This window comes from Trametes versicolor (assembly GCF_000271585.1).
Source record: "Trametes versicolor FP-101664 SS1 unplaced genomic scaffold TRAVEscaffold_13, whole genome shotgun sequence".
Lineage (NCBI taxonomy): Eukaryota > Fungi > Basidiomycota > Agaricomycetes > Polyporales > Polyporaceae > Trametes > Trametes versicolor.
This window is the reverse complement of record NW_007360333.1, coordinates 1,099,387-1,120,064: the sequence shown is the minus strand read 5'-3', so window position 1 is coordinate 1,120,064 and position 20,678 is coordinate 1,099,387. Positions and strand designations below refer to the sequence as shown.

At 55.7% G+C, this 20,678-nt stretch overlaps 9 protein-coding genes across 9 annotated transcripts; 8 read left to right on the top strand and 1 right to left on the bottom strand.

Annotated features, from left to right (window-relative positions):
* Positions 1-2,262: 2,262 nt before the first annotated feature.
* Positions 2,263-2,930, top strand: TRAVEDRAFT_134670 (uncharacterized protein; the record flags this gene model as incomplete). The annotated part of the gene is made up of 2 exons (XM_008046191.1): positions 2,263-2,630; positions 2,693-2,930. Coding segments are annotated over 2 exons (606 nt in total), but the record flags the coding sequence as incomplete, so codon positions are not given.
* A 264-nt stretch (positions 2,931-3,194) lies between these two features.
* On the top strand, positions 3,195-3,368 carry TRAVEDRAFT_79078 (uncharacterized protein; the record flags this gene model as incomplete). The annotated part of the gene is made up of 1 exon (XM_008046190.1): positions 3,195-3,368. A coding segment is annotated over one exon (174 nt), but the record flags the coding sequence as incomplete, so codon positions are not given.
* A 292-nt stretch (positions 3,369-3,660) lies between these two features.
* Positions 3,661-4,291, top strand: TRAVEDRAFT_135339 (uncharacterized protein; the record flags this gene model as incomplete). Its single annotated transcript, XM_008046189.1, has 2 exons — positions 3,661-3,930; positions 4,070-4,291. Coding segments are annotated over 2 exons (492 nt in total), but the record flags the coding sequence as incomplete, so codon positions are not given.
* Positions 4,292-4,657: 366 nt separating this feature from the next.
* TRAVEDRAFT_81521 (HAT dimerization) lies at positions 4,658-4,973 on the top strand (the record flags this gene model as incomplete). The annotated part of the gene is made up of 2 exons (XM_008046188.1): positions 4,658-4,784; positions 4,843-4,973. Coding segments are annotated over 2 exons (258 nt in total), but the record flags the coding sequence as incomplete, so codon positions are not given.
* Positions 4,974-5,651: 678 nt separating this feature from the next.
* TRAVEDRAFT_83733 (uncharacterized protein) lies at positions 5,652-5,912 on the top strand (the record flags this gene model as incomplete). The annotated part of the gene is made up of 1 exon (XM_008046187.1): positions 5,652-5,912. A coding segment is annotated over one exon (261 nt), but the record flags the coding sequence as incomplete, so codon positions are not given.
* Positions 5,913-7,020: 1,108 nt separating this feature from the next.
* TRAVEDRAFT_53271 (uncharacterized protein) lies at positions 7,021-8,241 on the top strand (the record flags this gene model as incomplete). The annotated part of the gene is made up of 4 exons (XM_008046186.1): positions 7,021-7,146; positions 7,196-7,501; positions 7,561-7,779; positions 8,233-8,241. The coding sequence occupies 4 exons, from the start codon at positions 7,021-7,023 to the stop codon at positions 8,239-8,241; spliced, it is 660 nt and encodes a 219-aa protein (XP_008044377.1).
* Positions 8,242-8,645: 404 nt separating this feature from the next.
* On the bottom strand, positions 8,646-9,608 carry TRAVEDRAFT_53270 (uncharacterized protein; the record flags this gene model as incomplete). The annotated part of the gene is made up of 3 exons (XM_008046185.1): positions 8,646-8,849; positions 9,040-9,342; positions 9,408-9,608. 3 exons carry the CDS (start codon positions 9,606-9,608, stop codon positions 8,646-8,648), a joined length of 708 nt encoding a protein of 235 aa, XP_008044376.1.
* Positions 9,609-13,082: 3,474 nt separating this feature from the next.
* On the top strand, positions 13,083-14,055 carry TRAVEDRAFT_135357 (uncharacterized protein; the record flags this gene model as incomplete). The annotated part of the gene is made up of 3 exons (XM_008046184.1): positions 13,083-13,256; positions 13,366-13,576; positions 13,643-14,055. Coding segments are annotated over 3 exons (798 nt in total), but the record flags the coding sequence as incomplete, so codon positions are not given.
* A 5,594-nt stretch (positions 14,056-19,649) lies between these two features.
* Positions 19,650-20,663, top strand: TRAVEDRAFT_53268 (uncharacterized protein; the record flags this gene model as incomplete). The annotated part of the gene is made up of 3 exons (XM_008046183.1): positions 19,650-19,769; positions 19,888-20,130; positions 20,190-20,663. The coding sequence occupies 3 exons, from the start codon at positions 19,650-19,652 to the stop codon at positions 20,661-20,663; spliced, it is 837 nt and encodes a 278-aa protein (XP_008044374.1).
* Between the last annotated feature and the right edge of the window lie 15 nt (positions 20,664-20,678).

The window sequence follows — 20,678 nt, the reverse complement described above, 5'->3', positions numbered from 1 at the left end:
GGCATTGTCGCACGTTACAACGAGCACCTGCCAGAGGAATTGGTGAGTACAAGTGTGCAACAATGCTGCAGTAGTGCGAGTAAAGGTGCAATCTTACCTTCTCTGCAATCCCGAAATCGTTGAGACACTCCACAAACTTCTCCGCAAGGTATGCGCCTGAGTGTGCACTTGTGAGTCTGCCGCAGTGGTTCATTAGTACTTCCCAATGTCATGGATATACACGTAGATCAGATACTCACTTAACAAAATCAAGCACTACATGGCGGATCTCTCCGTTGTCGTTCCAGTGGACAGTGATCCCTAAGAACGATAAAACGTTCGGGGACGTCCAACCGTCCACACAGAGGTGAAGCTTGAACGGTAGTTTCTAACCCGACACATCAGTGATAATCAGAACATCAAGGATAGATCAGACACGTACAAGGAGTTTGTCGACGAGCCTGGCCTTCGCATCTGCATGAAGCAAGCGCAGGTCTCGCGACACCGTCATACGAGACGGGATCTCCACCTTCGCGTACAACATGCGCAGGATTCGCCTGAGCTCTGGGTCTTCAATGATAGTAAAAGGGCGATGGCGTCTGGCGCACCACAGCGCAACGAGCACACGCAAGCGGGCTGGGCTGTATGTGGACCCATGAGCGAACGCAGAGATCTGCTCTGTCTCCGGGATCTCGTCGGGGTCGCAGCATTTGACATGGCACCTGAGGTTTCCTGTCGACACTTCGTAATCGACTCGGTTGACATGCTTCGATAGATGCCTGGCTCAAATGTCAGCGGTAGACCTTGAACGTAGAGTAAAATGTGGTACAACTTACTTCTTGCACACGAAGCGATAGATTGCACAGCCGTTCTGGCCTTGCACGATCTCCGGTGGTCGGAAATGGTCATAGACCTTGGAGCACCAGCCTGCTGAGACGATCTCTGTAGCAGTGCAAAGCGGATCAGCGCACGGCAGCGAAGAGGCAAGCGGAGACGATGGTTGACGTACTCAAGACGTCCTCGTGGGACTTGCCCTTGTGCTTCTCGCGGAATCGCGCAGACTTTGAATCCCCAGTGATGGGGTGCGCATGGCGCACACGCTTCGTACGAGCTGCGAGAGCCGGGACACCGCCGTCAGTGTCCTCAGCTTTAGCGTCGTCGCCTGACAAGCCTGTGAGGTTGTCACCCGATGAGCCTGCGGGGTCGTCGCCCGATGAGCCCGCGGGGTCGTCCACAGAGCTCGCAGGGTCGTCCACGGAGCCTGCGGGGTCATCTGTGGATCCTTCAGCACGGTCAAAGGAGGGCACTGAAGCAGGGCAGACGGCTCACTGGACGCGGCGGCCTTGCCCTTCGCCTTCTTCTTAGGCGGGCTTCGCACCTCACGTGGAGACGCGAGGCTGGAAGAGCGGGCTACTGTCGTTGTTTGTAGGGATCACCACGGGTACCGCAACCCGTCACGGGTTACGGGTAGGGGTCGGGCGGGTAGGGGTCGGGCGGGTAGGGGTAGGGGTGAGGATGCAGGACCCCTGTACCCGGCAACCCGGACCCGCCGCATACCCGAACCCGTAGCGCCAACCCGCCAGTTGCCTATTTAGGCCGCGTGTACTGAACACCTGGCGCTTGGGTCTGACAGGCGCCGGCGCAATACCAAAACAAGTAAAGTCCGGCATCCGGCAACTGTATAGTTCTTATATAATACATCAGCGTACGTGGCATAAAAGATGTTGCACCGTTGAGACGGGGTGCTCTGCAACTCTTCATCACATCCCAACCTCGCCGCAGAACCATCCTCCCTACCCTAGCTATCCCTCATGGCAAAGCACCGAGCCTCTATGTCGACGGGCAGTCGTGCACCTACGAAGAAGGTGCGCGGCAGCGACAAGGCCACGGAGCCGTCGAAGAAGGCTGGCAACAAAGCCACCGCCCCGCAGGTCAGTGATGGAGCTTCTCGATGATGTACTAGTACTCACCCACTTGGCAGCACAAGTCAGTGTCCCGTGCGGCTTCGCAGGCGTCTGTCACTTCGACGTCGACGCGTGGAAGTCGCAAGGTGACCTGTCGCACCGAGGAGGAAGAAGACGCCGAGTTGGAGCGTGAGGGGATAGTCGTTGTAGATGAGAATGGGATGGAGACGGGCGGTTCGCGTCGTGGTGATGACAGCGATGTCGAGATGACGGTGGACGATACCGATAAGGAGGACGCGTCGGAGGACGAGACGTCGGAGGCGGAGCTCGGTGAGTACTTGTCCATAACATGCACACACTTGCAGAGACTCACGTGTATATGGCAGAATGTTTGAGCGCGGACTGGACGTCCCCGGTGTACGCCTTCTATGGCAAGACGCCGGACATCGTGTACGATGGGAAGCGTCGCGTGCATGTCTTCCACTGCGCTGCAAAGGGTTGTAAGTATACCTGCCGCCGGTACCTCGATACAGGTGACTCGTCTTCCACTGGCAACCTCCGGAGGCACGTCAAGAAGTGCTGGGGTGAGGAGGCCTTGAGCGAGGCTGATAAGGCAGCCAACGTCGACGAGGTTCGCGAGAAGATTGTGGGCGGGCTGAGAAGAAACGGTGTTATTACGTACTCGTTCGAACGCAAGAAAGGGCAGGTCACTTACTCCCACCGTACGCATACCCGCGCGGAGACCAGGTATGTCGACTTGTCCACGGTTCTAGACCTAGAGCACTGAGCAGCGGGAAACACGAACACAGGGTGGAGATCGTAAAGTGGGTATCGCAGAGCATGCGCCCTCACGTAATCGTCAAGGACCCAGGCTTCCTCAACCTGATGAAGACGGGACGGCCTGGGTACTGGGTACCCTCCCCATCGACCGTCGCGCGCAACATGAAAGTTATCTACGGTAAAGTTCGCGAGAAGATAGCGCGACTCCTCCAGGACTACGATGGTGACCTGAGCTTTGCGACGGATGCTTGGACATTGTCCAATCACCGCGCGTTCGTCGCAATCACCGTCCACTTTGTCCTGCGCGACGAGCCTGTCAGTATGCTCCTGGACCTCCTGGAGGTCGCCGAGGTACGTGGGTGCTCAGGTACTCACATGGGATCCATGCTGATCATACGTGCGCGGCCCCAGTCCCACTCTGGCAGCAACCTGGCGGACACCTTCATGCAGGTCCTCAGCGACTTCGGAATTGAGGACAAGGTGAGTGCGTGGAGGGCGGTCGAGAGGGACGGAGTGCTTACCTGGGCGTGGCAGATGCTCGGATTGGCGTGCGATAACGCCTCGCCGAACGACGTCATGACCGACCTCTTGGGGGAGCGCGTCGAGGGCTTCGAAGGTTTGTTGGGCCGCGTGCGGTGCTTTGCGCACGTCATCAACCTCGTAGTCAAGACGCTGCTTTGGCAGTTCGACGTACTGAAGGCGAAGGCGGACAGGGAGGTGGATGCAGCTGATCAGGAGCTGTACGAGTTGGCGGCAGAGGATGACGAAGAGCAGTCGGAGGAAGGAGGTGTGTCGGTAGAGGGCGACGGCGACTTCATTCCGCTGTCAGGTGCGGAGGAGATGGATGATGCAGAGGGGTGGGTGGACGAGATTGCGGCGATGACAGAGGAAGAGCGGGACGAGTTCCAGCGCCAGGTCCGTCCTGTGCGACTGGTTTTGACGAAGGTGAGTGGTCAGTCCAAATCAGAGTTAGGACAGACTGTTGACGCACCTGTAGATCCGGAAGTTCGCCTCGAAGGTCGTCAACTCCAGCACGATCCTCCTGCCCGCCTACAAGAAGCGGGTGGCCGACTTGAAGATGCCGGAGCGTTTGATTCCGCGAGACGTGTCCACCCGGTGGAACTCGACTTATGACATGTTGAACGTCGCCTTGCAGTACCAGAAGGTCGTCGATTCGATGTGTGCGGACAGAGACTTGGAGCTGCGCAAGTACGAGCTCAGTACGCGCGAGTGGACCATTGCTCGCCAGCTGGCAGACGTCCTGAAGGTTTGAACCTTAATTTTAAGTTTGTGTGCCGACGAATGCTGACAAACCTTAACTCCAAACCTTCGTGTGGCATCCTCTCGGCGCACGCTGACTTGCCTCGCTGGCCTCCCTCCCTCCCTGGCTGGCCCAGGTCTTCAAGGAGGCCACACTCTTCTTCTGCCGTGGGATGCCCAACCTCGCCACCGTCATTCCGGCGATGGATCTCATCGACCAGCGGCTGGCCACCAAGCACAAGCAGACGGCCAAATACGATTTCGCCATCCGGACCGCCATGGGCCTCGCGAAGCGGACGCTCAACAAATACTACGAGCTCACGGACGCGTCTGAGGCGTACCGCATTGCCATGAGTACGTGCTGTTAAACACTTGCGATGTTCTGACCGCTAATGAATATCATTTTAGTCCTGCATCCTAGCTACAAGACGGCCTATTTCGAGAAGGCCGGGTGGCTACCCGAGTGGATCAAGGTCGCGGAGGAACTCGTGCGCCGGCAGTACGACGCCAAGTACGCTGATCGGGACGTCTCCTTGCCCAAGGATGACGACGAGGCTGGTGCCGCACATGATGAGGGCAATGAGCCTCGCACACAGGTACGTCACTTCCGCACCGGCGTGCTGTCTAGGCTAACAAGTCTCTCTCACACACAGCATGCTGCCAACGACGACACCGACGGCAATATCTTCGATAACCTGCCGTTCCTCAACGGCGCGCGCGAGCCCTCGGACACTGACGAGCTGAAGCGGTACCTGGCCGCCGAGGTCGAGCCGATCAAGGACGCCATCGCGTGGTGGCAGGGAAAGCGCAAGACGTACCCCCGCCTTTCCAGGATGGCGATTGATTATCTGAACATCCCAGGTACGTCACCTCTCCAGACTTGCGGGACGACTCAGATTGGCTGACACGCGGTCTCTAGCCACGTCGGTCGAGGTGGAGCGAATCTTTAGCCGCGGTCGACTCCTCCTCTCGCACGTCCGCAACCGGATGACCGCAGAGAGCACGCGCGCCAGCATTTGCCTCGGCGTATGGGCTCAACACGGTCTCGTGGGCAGTGCGGCAGCTATGGTCGATGACATCGTGAGTAGCGGCGAGTTCTGCGTCTTCACTGATGGCTCCGGTTATCAGGATGGGATCGGTGCAGCTGCAGTCGCCACAGGGCGGAACGAGCGAAAGCATGTTCGAAGGGCCTACCTGGGCTCCGACCAGGACCATTTGGTGTATGAAGGAGAGCTGGCCGGCATGATCCTCGCACTCGACATCATCGGCTCTGAACCGCGCATCACCCGCGCCAATATCCTCCTCGACAACAAGCCAGCTATCAAGGCCACGCCCGCCCGTCGGGCTCGCCCCGGTCAGCAACTTGTCGAGAAGTTCAACGAGCACTTCCAGCGCCTCAAGCGCAAGCGCCGCACCCTGCGGTTGCGCGTAGTCTGGGTTCCCGGGCATCGGGGAATCGAAGGAAATGAGTGGGCAGACGAGGAGGCGAAGGCAGCAGCACAAGGTGATTCGACTGAACTCCCGCCGTCACTGACCTTCCTGCGGGATCTCCCCCACAGTCAGTCAGCTCTGAAGGCACGGTACAAGACGTGGACTACGGAGATTTGGACACAACGATGGCACTCCTCGCCCCAGGGCAAGCGTTTCAAGAAAGACATCTCCGACATCCCTCCGGGCCGACAAGTCCTCAAAACTTACCGGCAACTCCCACGCAAGCATTGTAGCATCCTCACGCAACTCCGCACAAATCATGTCGGTCTCAACGCTTTCCTGGCCCGCACACGGGTCGTCTCGTCGCCGCTGTGCCCGTCCTGTCAGGTCCCGGAAACGGTCGACCACTATCTCCGCGCCTGCCGGCGCTTCGATCAACCCCGTCATGCACTGCGTCGCTCCCTGGGCAAGAAGCCGCTCACCCTCAAGCACCTATTAGGGGACCCGAAGTGCCGCTCGTCCCTGCTCGAGTTTGTCGATGCCACCGGCCGCTTTGCGCAGTATACACCCATCAAGTCTAGCTGAGTACTCATCTTCGAGGATTCCTGTTCTCACCCCCTTTCTATCTCCCCTATGCCCTCCTTTTCTCTCTATGATTATGCCTCGCTCCGTTTACATGCACTCCTCTTTCGCTTCGTCTCTTTCTATTTTCTGTTATTTGTCTGCTTTTCTCACCAGCCATCCGGCTTCGGGCTCACTCTGTGACACCCGATAGGTTCGTGTTTTTGGGACACGCCACCCTCTCCTGTCCAAGTCTCGCCCTTCCATCAAGCCACTCCGACCTCACACTCAAGTTCCTCACCACCTGATACGAAGGACCCACCGCGGCCCGACTCCGACTACGCAGACACTTCCCCACCCTACCGGTCCTCTTGTGCCTCATTGTTCGTACTGTAGCACACCTCCGGGCACTGGTGGATCCCGGCCAATCCCGGGATCCGGGGGGAGTTTTGGCCGCCGCCGGGGCAACTGGCGGCGTGCATTCCTGGACCTCCCAAGACCAAGAGGCAGGGCGGACATAGTTATCTATGACGCACCAGAGGCCAGGTTGTACCCCGCGCTCCTCCCTTCAATGGGCAGGAGGTGTTAGTGTAGATCCGTCGCTCGTAGCCTTCGCGTAGTATCGGGTAGTGGCCACATAGGCCGTAAACGGCCTGAGCGCCACTATAAGCCCACGAATTTATCTATCTATCTATCTATCTTATCTAACACGGTCTCGTCGACACAACGGAGATGTTCCAGGCCGCCCAGCTCCCGGAGGTCAAGGAGAACGAGTGACGTCGTCGTCAACACGTCCTCGGTCGAGTACTGCGATGTTATCCCGTCCATAGCCTGATCGATCTGCCTCGCGCCGCGCGCCGCTCATGTAATGTGTCTTGTGCTACAATGTTCTGATTGCTTGACTGTGTCTTCCTCGACCGTGCTACACTATACCATATTCTGCTGATTTGCAGCAGATAAGACGAGGCACTAACACATTGTCCAGCAGCTGTGCCGCCCTGCAGATATAAGGACCAGGGAGGCCCATGTTTCCATCGCCCCGCTCTTCTCTCAGAGCCCCGTCTTTGAGTTCTGTACGCCATTCCCGTGCGCAACGACAGCCGCGATGCCGACCGCCGCCACTCCTGATCCGACACTCCGCCTCCTCGTTGACTCTTGGACGAGTCATGCTGGGCGCGGCTCGTTCACCTCGGTGATCGCGCGCGTGGAGGACGATACTACGGGAGTCACTGTGAGTGTGTAGTTCCCTTCGCGATGCCCTCTACTAATTACACTTGCAGTTCACTCTTCCAAACGATTACGCGGACCTTGCGGCGTCGCGCGAACGATGGGAGGGCTGGCTGGAAGTGATAAACCACCCCACTGGCCAGGGCATGTTCCCGGCGTCAACAACTGACCGCCAACGCGCGGCGCTCCGAGGACTCGCGCGTGCTCTCATCTTCTTCAGCATCGAAGACGCCCGCGGGGAACGCAAGCGAGACTGGCCTCACTTTCTCAACCACATCCGCGAGGTTGCTGCAAGAGAGGGCCTGACGGGCGAGCGGCAACCCGAGCTTGTCGCCGACTGGGCCCGCACGGAGTATCAGGTATTGTATTATATTCATCTCGTGTACACCGGTATATGGCTGATTCTCTAAGATTGTAGGCCTCTAGCACCTGGCGATCAGAGCAGCGCGCGCGCGATGGTCGCCGTGCTGCAAGCGCAGGCGCTGATTCGGACCCGGATACGGTGCGCGCGCGCGAGGTTCACGAAGCTGTGAGCACAGACTCGGACCCGGACTCGGTCGCGGAGATGGGTACTACGGCAGGGGGGTATAATACCGACTCTAGTGTCCCGTCGCTGATGTTAGGGACGTGCCACACGGTAGGTCCGGAGTTCGGAGTTCCAGGGTCCGGAAGGGTCCGGAGTTCGGACGGAGTCCGGACGGAGGTGTGGCACGGAGGGGAAGGACTTCAGCGAAGCTATTAGCAACGCTCTGAGACCTCCTGCAGTTGTCCTTAATTTCCGAAGGAACAGAGGGTCGGACTTGACCGGAGTTCGGGGCTGACTAAGCCGGAGTTCCGCGCTGACTAAGCGGAACAAGGTCCAAGATGATCGGAGCAGAACAGAGAAGAGGATGAAGAGGATGGTGAGGGACGAAGTCCAAGGGGACTTGTCGAGCAAGCAAGATCAAACGAAGTCCGAAGTCCGGAGTTCCGGAGCTTGTAGGCTCGGAGTTACCGGATTAGGAAGGTCGGAGTTCGGAGGTCGGAATGGAGTAGAGCAGAGCATAGGTCCAGGTCCTATGTAGGTTGACCTGGATTTGATCTACAATAGATCATGTAGGTCCAGGTTATGTAGGTCCAGGTACCTACCACACAGATCAGGCACAGATCTATGTCAGACATCCCCGACTTCACGATCTACAGTAGATCACCTGCATAGATCACAGGTCCCGACTCGGTGCACCCAGGTCACAGTGGCATGATAATACCTGTCGACCTGTGGCTTCCAGAGCGCCAGATAAGGCCCTTACATGTGCTCACACAACATAAACATGGCATAAAGGCATAATATAACACATAGTGATGGGATACAGCAGGGAATCCAAGCATAGGTACATGATAGCGGGCATAGAAAGGCAAGGCGGGCCCCCGGGCCCCCAGGCAGTCGACACAAACATATGTAAGTACAGGACAACGACCATAGGTAGTAGGTATTCAGTCGGGCGAGCACTGAGTGTAGCGAGATCAATCACAGTCAGAACCGGAATGATAAGTCTTCAAACTAGGGCAGGAACTAGCAATGTCAGACATCTCGTCATCTGAGCGGTCCTCGGCAGAGCGGACGTCCCCAGCCGGTGACATCACCTCTTCGACGCCGGCATGGACCGGCTGAACCACATCTAAGGCATCGAAGTCGATCGACGGGATGTTCATGTCGGTGAAGATGTCCTGCATGGGCACATGAGTATCAGAGCGTGTTCGAACATCATCGGACGGCCGCGGACAAGGACGCGTGCGCCTGATGATGAGCGCGATGTGCATGCCACGCCCAACCGCCAGCACACGCACCCCGCGGTGTGCAGGAGACTCGCACACTCGGTGTTCGCTTGGTACGGAATAGGTAATGGTCAGTACTCACCTCAGGTAGATGGAGCTCCAGATAGTCAACAGCCTCCCGAAGCGTCGCATCGGCGCGATCGAATCTCCCGAGGACCTTCGCAGCGGAGACGAGACGCCGTGCGAGGATGTCGAAGTCGTCCAAATACACGGCAGGGTGGGCTCCCGAGGCGAACACGCGATACGCAAGGGCGATCTTGAGCAGCGTCTCCTGCTGGTAATCAGCGATGCGGCAGTCCGACATGTCCAAACTTTGAATGAGCGCAATCCACTCGTCATAGGTTGCGAGCGGAAGCTGGAACGGCGTCCGCGTGGGTATGAGAAGCTGTAAACATACCAGCAGTCTGATCAGTACGCGGCGCACCCTTCTGGGTGTAGGAATATACTTACAGTGAGTGTGTTGTTGGTCGTTTGTGCATCCGAGACGATCAAGACGAGCCAGGGGCTCATCTCGTGGGCTCGCGCGGCGACCGCGTCGATGCGGAGGAAGATGTCGGCTTGGCATGACTGAGGGCTGGTCCAGGGGTCGCCAGTCGCGCTGTCGAGGCCGTGTAACACCGCGAGGGCGTTCAGAATAACGCGAGCGGTCATGGAGGGTTGCGACGGGTTTGTGTGCGGGGGGTGTCGAGAGGTTGAACATCGCGAGAGCTTCGAGCAGTATATCTGACAAGATTGCAGCCCTCAGGACTCCTGGGCGCTTCATGTCGTCGTCGGTCAACTTGATGGCGGTCTGCTGGCTCCACTCCCTCGTGCATATCACGCGCAGCATTTACAAATGATTGACGTTCGTTATCTGAGTCCAGTTCTTCGACTGAGAACAAGACAGTCAGCTCTGGCAGGGGATTTTTTGAACGTGTTTACCTCAAGGCGATAGCGCGCGCGGGGACTGCACAGCCACGGAACACATGCCAGGAGGTGAGTAGATGGGAGGTGCCTGATTGCAGCAGAGGACGCCGTAGACACAGCCAGAGTAGCGGCAGGTAGCAGAGGATGGACAGTAGCATTACGACGTACTCGGCGGGATCGTCGTGGGAGACGGTCTGTGCGTGGGGTCGAGTACGCGGGCTTCTTCGTGAGAGGTGAACTGTCCAAATTGGCGCTCATGGCGCCCACAAATCTCCCTCCTCATGCTCTCCGCTCGTCCTCTCCTCTCACCTGCCTCGTGTGTCGCATTACACCCTGCTCCTCTTTTTTTCCTATCATCGTACACCTGGATTTTCTCGATCAACGGTCCTCTCTCGTCCGCGGGCCGTAGATACGACGCCTTTGCAGCATATGACCTGCCTCGGGGCAGTGATGTCGAGCCCGAAAACTGTGATCTGAGCGCGCAGGAGGCACATCGAGGCATATCCTCGTGCTGGAGTGGCGTATGATACGCCCTGGTAAGCATTTCTTGGCCTCAGCGGTTATCTTTTGTGCTGACTGAGGCCAGTGCGATTCAAGGCACCAAGACGGCCGTCACCTCATCGGACACCGGCCCACAGCATCGACAAACGAAACAGGTATGATAAGGGTCCCATGTGGACGTCATAGGCCATTACTCAGAGGCGAAATTTACGCAGGGAGTGACTTACTGCCAGCGCAGATGGGTGACGACTCGGTCACTGTGCATCCGGGCTATATAAGGTGAGCAGAATGTCGTTCTATTGTGCCAACGCCTCCACTCATTCATCATGGCAGAGACGACGCCGTCCATATCTACCAAACGCCCTCGCGCAGAGACCGAGTCGGCTGGGAGCGACGCACCCGTAGCCTCCGCCGCTCCCTCCTCGGCACGAGCTGTCCGACCGCCGACCAAGCGCCCCAAGCCCCAGGTCTCCCCACCCTGCGAATCCGAGGACGATCCTGAAGAACCCCTTCCGGACCACGACAGCGACACCGAGACGCCGTCCGACGACGAGGAGGGCGGCTTGGCCAGTCTCGCAAAGCGCACTAAGCAGCCCGTGGGTTCTGCGGGGAGCTCGGGCTCTCTCAAAGCCAGCGGCAAGCGTGCCCCCTTCCTAGTTCGGTGGGCCGAGCACACTCCTGAGCAAACACTCGGTTCGTCCACGCTCGATTTCTTCATCTGTGCTCGAGCCTTACTGACCACTTCTTGTACACCAGAGGCTCTCGTCGGTATTTGGTGGGCCTCATGCTACGACCATTTCCAGAAGCCCAAGCTGCTGCGCGTCACGAAACCCGATGGAACAGTGGCCTACATGCACCGTTTTGTTTGTAAACGGTAGGTCATTAACCCCCATCCCGCATAAGTCAGTGCTAACGCCTCCGCAGCTATCCCTCGGAGCACGTCAACCGCTCGGACTATGAAGATTCCACGGGCAACCTCATCAGACACGTATCAGCGTGTGATCCCGCTGACGTCCCGGAAGCGGAGCTCATATCGGCGTATGCGCAGGGCGTCACGTACTCTCCCGCACGCCTGCGTTTCCTTCTCGCGATGTGGTGCGCGCGTCGGCACCGCCCTTTCCGTCTCATCGAGGACCCAGAGCTATGCGAGATCCTGCACATGCTTTACGACAAGGTCGACATCCCTTCCCGGTGGACCATCTCCCGCGACATTCGTCTCCTTCACGTCGACGCTCGCGCCCGGGTCATTATATATCTTCTGGTACGTTTTCTCCAGAGGCTGAAGGACTGCATGCTAACTCGGGGACTTACCAGGCACTCGGCGGGAAGATCCATCTTTGTGTCGATGGATGGACGTCGCCAAACGTCATCTCATTCCTCGGTATCACGGCACACTGGGTTCTCGACGGCCGAGTCCGTCATATTATACTCGACTTCATTTGGTACGTTCCTCTTCCTGTGTCCTGCCGAGCTGCGATACCATACTGATGCTCGACGAACACGTCAGCCTCGACAGCGCGCACACAGGAGCATACCTCGCAGAGAAGATGGCGGAATGCCTCGTCGAGTACGGCATCGAGAAGAAGGTCCTTGCCGTGACCTGCGACAACGCGGAGAACAACAGCACCATGATGACGAAGCTCCAGGCGATTATCCCATCGATTCGGGGCGGCAAGGTTCGCGTTCGATGCCTCGCTCATATTCTGAACTTGGTCGTGAAGGTAGGGCACCTGAATCATGACATAAATAGCTTGCTAATGCGCGTTTATGATTCCAGGCCATTCTCTCGCAATTCGACACTGATCGTCGTCGACGCCGTAGCCAGGGAGCCGCCTCCGATGCACAGGGTGAGGACGCGGAGCTTGTCGCCCTTGAGGACGATCGCGACTTCGCGGAGGACGAGCCCGAGGCTGAGGACGATGAAGAAGAGGATGCCCGGGAGCCCGATGAAGCCCGCGACGCTGCCGACGAGGCTGTCATCGACAAATACGAGGATGAGAATGAGAACTCCGAGATCACCCCGCAGAAGGTACGCGACGGCCATATGGCTCTCAAGAAGGTATGTGGGTCACTGTCTTCCGCTAGCTGTTGCTCATACCCACATAGATCACCGAGCTCTCCAAGAAGGTCTGGCATAGCCCGACGGTCCGCGCCGAGCTCGCACGCCTCGCAGCAGAAGCCGAGCTTCCTTGTTCGGTGCTCGTGCGCCCAGTACGAACACGCTGGAACACGATGACGGAGGTTCTCAAGCGCGCACTCGACATGCGAGAGGTCCTCAGACATCTCTGCGACCTGATGGCTTTCAACAAGCCACAGGGTGTCCGGCTCCGCCGCTTCGCCCTCACGGACGATGAGTGGGAGATTGTGAAGCAACTATACGACCTGTTGGAGGTATGCAGTCTCCTGTGGGGCGCACAGATCATATACTAACCTCTTTGTTTGTAGCCGTTCCTTTACGCGACGAACGAGATCTCCAAGAGCGGACACGCTTTGGTCCACGAAGTAATCCCGTACATCGACCTCCTGACTGACCACGTCAACGACGTCGACAAGGACACGCAGCTTGCGCCGGCGGTGCGCGCGGCGGCAAAGCGCGGGCGCGCCATCTTGGACAAGTACTACTCATACACGGACGACAGCGTGATATACCGTATCGCCATGAGTGCGTAGAGTTCACCTTTTGCATCGTTACATACGCTCACTAAGCACCTATTTGTAGTCCTAAACCCCCGCTACAAGCGCGAGTATTTCCACCTTCGCGAATGGCCTACAGAGTGGGTGAACGAGGCGGTCAAGATCGCGCGGGATGAGTGGCAGACGTACTACAAGCCCAAGCCGGCTGCGCATCCTCCCGCACCTCGTCCGGCTGGTCGACGAAGCGCACAGGGCTCTGTGGACAGCACATCGTCTGCGAGCAACCAGGTATGTCTTGAGCTCACCTTCTGGACCTTTTTACTGAAAAATTTGGCAGGCATCCGCGCCCTCTACAAGCGGTGGACAGAGGATCTTTGCCTCAATCTCCAGGGCAGGGCGCGCGGGGGCGAACATCGACGCGTTCGAAGCGTACCTCGAGGAACCCCCTTCCTCGAGTGTGGATGACCCGCTGGCGCACTGGGAGATTGTGCTTGCGTCTGCATCGGCCACCGACTCGCCGCGCGCTGTCGAGCGACAAGCCCTCGCGCGCATGGCATTGGACTTCCTATCCATCCCAGGTACGCCTCCTTTCATTGCACCTGCCGACGCCATCCGTATACACCGCTGACTATTGTCTATACTAGCCGCTTCAACCGATGCCGAGCGGGCATTCTCGCGTGGCGGACTCACCGTATCCAAGTACCGCCATAGCCTTACCGACGAGTCCATCCGCGCGAGCACGCTGCTGGGTTCATGGGCGAACATCCCTGAGCTCGTCCCCGAAGGTGACGCCATTGCGAAGCTTAAATCCATCAGCCGCAAGAAGGAGCCCACCTCTGAGCCCTCCGCGACTGCCTCGGGGTCGGCTGGTCCGCAGGACCCTGTTCCTGCTGACGCGCGCAAGGCGACCACTGTGGAGAAGGGCAAGGGCAAAGCGACCGCCACGGAGAAGGGCAAGGGCAAGGCGTCAGCGCCCGCCGGTAAAGGTATGCATAAGTCCGGTTCGTCCACGCACGGCAAGGGTGGCCGCCAGGTGGAAGTGATCGAGCTAGAGTAGAGATATGTCCTGGAGTCTCATGTGTTGTACTACCAATGTAGTTTCCGTCTCGAATTGACCTGTGTGCAGCTAACGTCCTCCTGCCCATGTCGTGCTCCCTCCGCCCATGTTGTGCTCCCTCATCCCGCGTCGCGCCTCTCTGCCTGCAGCCCGCATCGTGCACCCTCCGCCCGTGTTGCGCCTCTCTGCCTGCGGCCCGCGTCGCGCTTCTCCGCTCCGCTCGTGTTGCACTTCCTCCGCCCGCATTGCACACTCTCCCTGCCACGCTCACTCTATCCGAGTTGTGCTCTTGCCGCCTTTGTCACCCTCTTCTGCCCGTGCCGTGCTTCCTCCAGGCTCCCTCCTGCCTGTGCTGCGCTTCCTTGAGCTCCGAGGTTATCACGTCCTCGTGCAAGGCAAACGTTCGCATGCACTTAAGCACGTGTACGTGCGTCGCGTGCTCCCATACGTTTGCCTTGCGCACTCAAGCGCATCCCACCGGACTCGCACGCTGTGTCCCGGCGCACGCGACTACTAGTGTTAGTAATTAAGCTCGGGCTACATACTCCACAGCCTCGGGCATATGTCCGCAAGAAGTACAGTGTGCGCTCGACCGCGCCTCTGCACACTCGACTGCGCCTCTGCGCACCGCCGCACTCGACGGTGCTCCACCGTAGGGCTTCCGCATACTCGACCGCGCCCCCGCGGCGTCTCCGGCGTCCGCATACTCGACTGCACCCCCCACGGCGTCTCTGCACACTCGCCCGTGACCGCAACCACGGCATCTCCGTGCACTTGACCGTGACCGTGGCCGACCGTGGCTTCTCTGCGCGCTCTACTGTGTCCTGCTCACTGTGATAAGTACATGGTCTGTCTTGTTATTAATGGATACATCTCTGCATACATAAATTCAACCATACAGCTTGCAAACCTGTGCATACCTATCAGCAACCTGGGCACATGTGCAGGTTCAGGTCATCTGGTAGGTTGACCTATAGGTCTCAGGTACAGGTCCGTAGGTACAGATCTACCTAGACATAGGTCACATTCAGATCTAGGTCATGGTCATAAAATTCTAGGAACCTGTAGGTACAGATCCAGATAACCTGTAGGTTGACCTATGCTCTGCTCTAAGGTGCGCACGGAGCGTAACAGCTGATAACTGTCTGTAACTCGGATTCGGAGTAACGTGCTGTCTGTGTTTTGTATCATCCTGAAAATGCGATCCATTGTCCTTGTTTGAGATTGTGTGAGAGCATCGGAACCCGGCCCAGAACCCGTGACGGGTGCGGGTAGCGCCCGACCCGCATGACTCGGCACCAAACCCGTTACCCGCCGTCACCCACGGGTTTACGGGTGCGGGTTCAACGGGTACGGGTGCGGGTCGAAGAAAAAAAACCCGGGGGTGACCCGTGGTGATCCCTAGTTGTTTGCCGTCTTGCGGAGACGCTTCGGACGCTGTGGGGTTGCGGGCATCGTGAAGTGATGTAGGAAAGGCTGATGCACCCCGCTCGTCGGACTGACGCTCTTCGGACGATGGCACTGCGACGAACGGCCATATTGCGAGCACAACTGCCAGCGGGCCCCGGAAGGAGGCACAGAACTTGGGTGGAGAGGGCCATGACTGGCAGATCCGATTGATGAGGTGGAGGAAGGTGTGGCTTTCTGAAGGCTTCCAAGCCATACTACTGCAATAATGATGGCTGTTCTACCTTGTAGGATCAATTAACAAATATATCAGCAACATCATTGAATAGAGATTGAAAAACTGAATCTGGTGGTATATAATACTTGTGGGTGAGGCAATGATGCCATCAGGTCTGTGCCATTGAGCACTTATTGCTAATTGTGGCATTGATAGAATCTTGTGTGCACAGATGAATTCTCCCCATCCATAGCTTTCTGGTGATATACAGTTTGTGAAATATGGACCAGTAGGCACCAGATTATTGAGAAAGTTGTGAAGGGAGCCCAACTGCAATACAGTATGTGTACTGTTAGCTCATTTTGTACCATAACATGGGATCAACGTCTATCTTCAGAAAGCTACTTTCAATGTGGATCTAATGGTGGTATGACTATGCATTATATGCAATACACAGGTGTTGATCTGCCAAACAGTTCATTTGATGCATTGGTCCCACTATCTTCTGTGCTATGGAATGAAAGTGTGTTGGGATGTGATGGTAAGACCAGGCATATGATAGAATGAGCATGAACACTATATAGTGTGCATACAATCTGCATTATCAGAACCTAGAAATCTATTTATTGCTTTGTACTCCAATTGATGCCTCCAAATGGCAACCTGTTAACACACCAATAGCACCATTGTGTGGAGCTCAATTTTCTGAATCTGACAGTATATAACACTTCATATGTTGCTTAGGAATTCATTGATCTAGACCCACTTCAATCCCCCATTAGTGACATATTGTGACCAATTGTCACTTATAGGGGTCTATTTGGCCCGTAGTTCCCTCATATGTGCTCACAACAATATACAAACAACCCCATTATATTCTCCTGATCCATAGCTTTCGGGTGATCCCACATTTGTTGGATTTGGTGAACATTGTGTGAGGTTGCCAAACAAAGATGCTCAGAGCCAAACAGGTCACAGTAGAGTCACGTGACTGTGCCGCACGGCATACGCCTGGGTCGAAAATCCGACCCAGGCGTATGCCGGGTGGCAGAATTCAATCTCCGCTCCAATTTGACTAGTATCATTGATAAATGGGCTACAAAAGCACAGATGGGTGGATTCCTCTGCTATTCCTTTGGCAAATATACATGTGTTATATAGCATCAGAAAGCTATTTAAGAGCTCTACCTGATGGTGACACTCACAAGTTTTTATCTGATCTCTGTAGTGTTCAAAATTCAAGACCTCCTGCAAACCAGAAGACTAAAACAGGTGTTGAGCCCACAATTCTGCCAACTGTGATGCTATTCACATTGTCTCTTTTCTAATGTGTGTATTCTAATGTGTAAAATCATATTCCAATATGAAGTCATCAATTTAGTCAATGCTTGACTTTCACAGCAGATAATCAACAAGTTGCAATAGAGTTATACAAAAATACACGGGATCGTGTTTTATGAGGTACCCAGATTACCAATAAATGGTGATTTATGTACCATTGGAATCTGCTGGCTGAGCTCTATACAATGGAGATGGTTTTCAAGGGTTTTCTGCATTATATAGTGCAGAAATGGCCAAACAATGTTAATGAAAGAAGGCTCTGTAAAGCCTGATCTGGTCGGTCAAATAGGCGCCCAAAGCGTGATTTGGTGAAGTCCGACGGGCGCTAGTAGATCGCGCTGTGCCAGCGCGATCTACTAGCGCCCGTGGTACTTAAAAAGATTTTTTGAAAAGCAGCCGCTTTTGAGTGGTATTTCCCTCACTGCTTCACCAGTTCTCATCCATATAGCACATATTGTATATCATCAGAAAGCCCTTTACAAGCTCTATAGGATGGCACTATTACAGTCTTGAAATGATTCAAATTAGCCTATCAATCAGGGAAATACCTTATTTTCAGCCCTCCAATGATGATATTTCCTTTACTATTTCGCTAGTTCTCATCAATATAGCACTATTATACATCATACCAAAGCTCTTCACAAGCTGCACACCATGGTGCTATCTTGGTTTCCATCTGTTCCAAATTGCACTCTAAATCCAAGACATACTTCATTTTTACCATTTTTGCAAGCCAGAATGCATACAATAGTTTTCAGATCAATCACTTATGACACACAAAAACATATATGACCCTTTGTTTTAGTACATAATACCTCAACTGATAGCTGACTAGCCTCTCTTAGTGGCATGTGGCATCCAAATACTACTACCAGATCACTGCTCTAAAAGGAAACTAGGGGTATAGTACTTGAACTACACTATATCATGTGTTAAGGGTCTGTTTTGATACAGTGCATAGCCTATAGGCATAGTGTGCAGTGAGCGGATGTGCTGTGCAACCTAGGGTTACACAAGCGCCCAGGGGAGAGGCTTTACATGTGGTAAGAATTGTGATTAGAACCAATCTAAGGCTAACCCTAAGCTGTGCTATTGGAATCCAACCCTAACCCTGCAAACATTACAAAATTTTGTATGTGGCGCCTATCAGAAAGCTAATGATGGGTAAGTAATTTTTTCCCACGGGGTCGACTTTCCGACATGCAAGTTGGCAGGAAGGTCACCCCATAAGAAACGATTTCTTCGTTCCTCATCAATCGTAATCATGTGTTGAGGGACATAGCCTGTAGGCATAGTGGGCAGTGAGCGCCACATGTGCTGTGCAGCCTAGGGTTACACAAGCGCCCAGGGAGAGGCTTTACATGTGGTAAGAATTGTGATTAGAACTGAGCTAAGGCTAACCCTAAGCTGTGCTATTGGAATCCAACCCTAACCCTGTGGCCATTACAAAATTTTGTATGTGGCACCTATCAGAAAGCTAATGATGGGTAAGTAATTTTTTCCCACGGGGTCGGATTGGCGTCACGCAAGTTGGCAGGAAGCTCACCCCATAAGAAACGATTTCTTCGTTCCTCATCAATCGTAACCACTGCCACAGAAGGTATAAAAGGCTTGCTTTTGCTCTGGTACGTCTCCCACCGCGCTCCTCTCAGTGGCCCGCGTTCATTTGCATTCCTCTCTCACTCCAGAGGCAGGTTTCAGTCTGTTTGGATGCATCAGTCATGCAGATGAACACCTGAGCATCGGTCTCACTCATCACCTGAGGCTGTCGATAAGGACAGTGGTGCCCGGGTGCGAGGGCAGGAATGAGTCGATCTGCTGCATGGCTGGCTTGCTGCAGAGGTGTGCGAGTATTAGTACCGGTCTAAATGATCACGCAGCAGGTGAAATTACCCGGAGATATGCACTGCGGAAGCCTGTGTGGGTATTACATGTCCCAGGGGTAGCGTTCATCGCGTTTTCGAGCAGCAGGGACGTAGCAAAGCGAGTTTGCGAAGGGGGAGAGTAGGGGACTCGTGGCAAGCGCCCACTTAAGGTTAGAGTTTGACACCTTCCTACCCACGCCGAAGTTCAACAACGGGAAGGAGGTAGCTGCGCACCTCCTACGCTGACGCGTTACCTCTACGACGACCTACCAGTCTTAGCATACGATACTCAAGCTTGGCCGCACGGAAGGCAACACGCCTGCACAACGTGGGTCCCCGCCGGGTGCATCATCCTACTATCCTGCACAGCCATCAGCACGAGCAAGGTACTGGCGCCTCACGCATCACAGACAATGACCCCCTGCTAACCTCGTGCATTTTTTGCTCTCCCTTCTCTTTCCATTGGCTTGGAAAGAATTCTGGTGAGCTCCTTATCTCGAGTGCATGCCCTACATGTGGTGATCTTGCAAGCAATGTAGCAGATGGCTGAAGTCAGCAGAATTTGAGCAGTCCCCCGGGTTTGTTCCCGACGACCGAAGCACCCAACATCGCGCTGTACCAGACCGTACCACCTACCGCTGCAAGACAACATATAAATACCAGTGCCGACGACCTTTCTACGTCCGCAGAGCCCCTCCCAGTCCACCCCAACAACCTCGAGAACCGCCGCAAACATTCTTCCTGCTTTATTTCCTCGTCTACCCATGGAGCTCGGCGCCGACATCTACCTACGTGCTGACACCGCCTATGTGCGGTCTCTGATCGAAGACAAGCCCATGCCGGCCGTCGTGCTCCTTGTGTACGGCCCGACGTATGCGCAGACCGTGAGTCGACTCTCATCTTCACACCTCCTGCTGCGATCAAAAGTAACGTTAGATTTGCCAGGTGCTGCTACCCACGGACGAGCTCACTAGTGTCACGCCCGAGCGCGTCGATGCATAGATGAGTCTCCTCCGTGGTCCATTCATCACCCAATGCGAGGGCTCCGACGAGCAGTACAACACCCTGCACGATCTCTTCAGCACTTACGGTGCCTTCACGCATGGCAAGTACAACCTCACTGAGGACGACTTCTACCACTTTGCGGCACACCTCGTTCAAACCGCGATGGAGCTTCATCCGCTTGAGCGCGCGGACGATGAGCTGCGCGAGCTCTCAGGATGGCTGCGCGTCAACATGCCCCAGGTAAGTACATCACACGTTGCTGCTGTCGCGCGGGTATTAACCTCTGCGGGACTTCTTAGGGTGTCTTTGACGTGAATATCGAGACCACCGAAGCAGCTCGCAATGCCCGCGCGCCGTCGCCTCTCTTGCGCACTTCGAGCCATGTGCTCGTCGGGCCGTCCTTTGTCCATGCAGGCCGCGCTCTTGCAGCATGGCTAGGCAGCATCTCACTTGCTGACAAGCACACGCATGGCGACATGACCACGCTGTCTGCAGCGAGCATCACCCCCGGCAACACCGCTGCTCAGTCTCATGCGAGCCTCAGCGCCTGCAACGCCACCGCCAAACCATCTGCCACAAGTATTGCCAAGACTGGGGACGCCGCTGCACCATCTCGCTACGCTCGGGCTGTCAAGGGTGAGGTATTGGAGGTGGTGGTGGAGTCAGATGATGATGGAGACATGCCAGACCTTCAGACAGTGTATGACTCCAGCGACCCGCCGACTAATGATGACGACTCTGACTCTGGTGCAATATTCTCTGACTACGAGTAGAATAAAGTGTTCTAT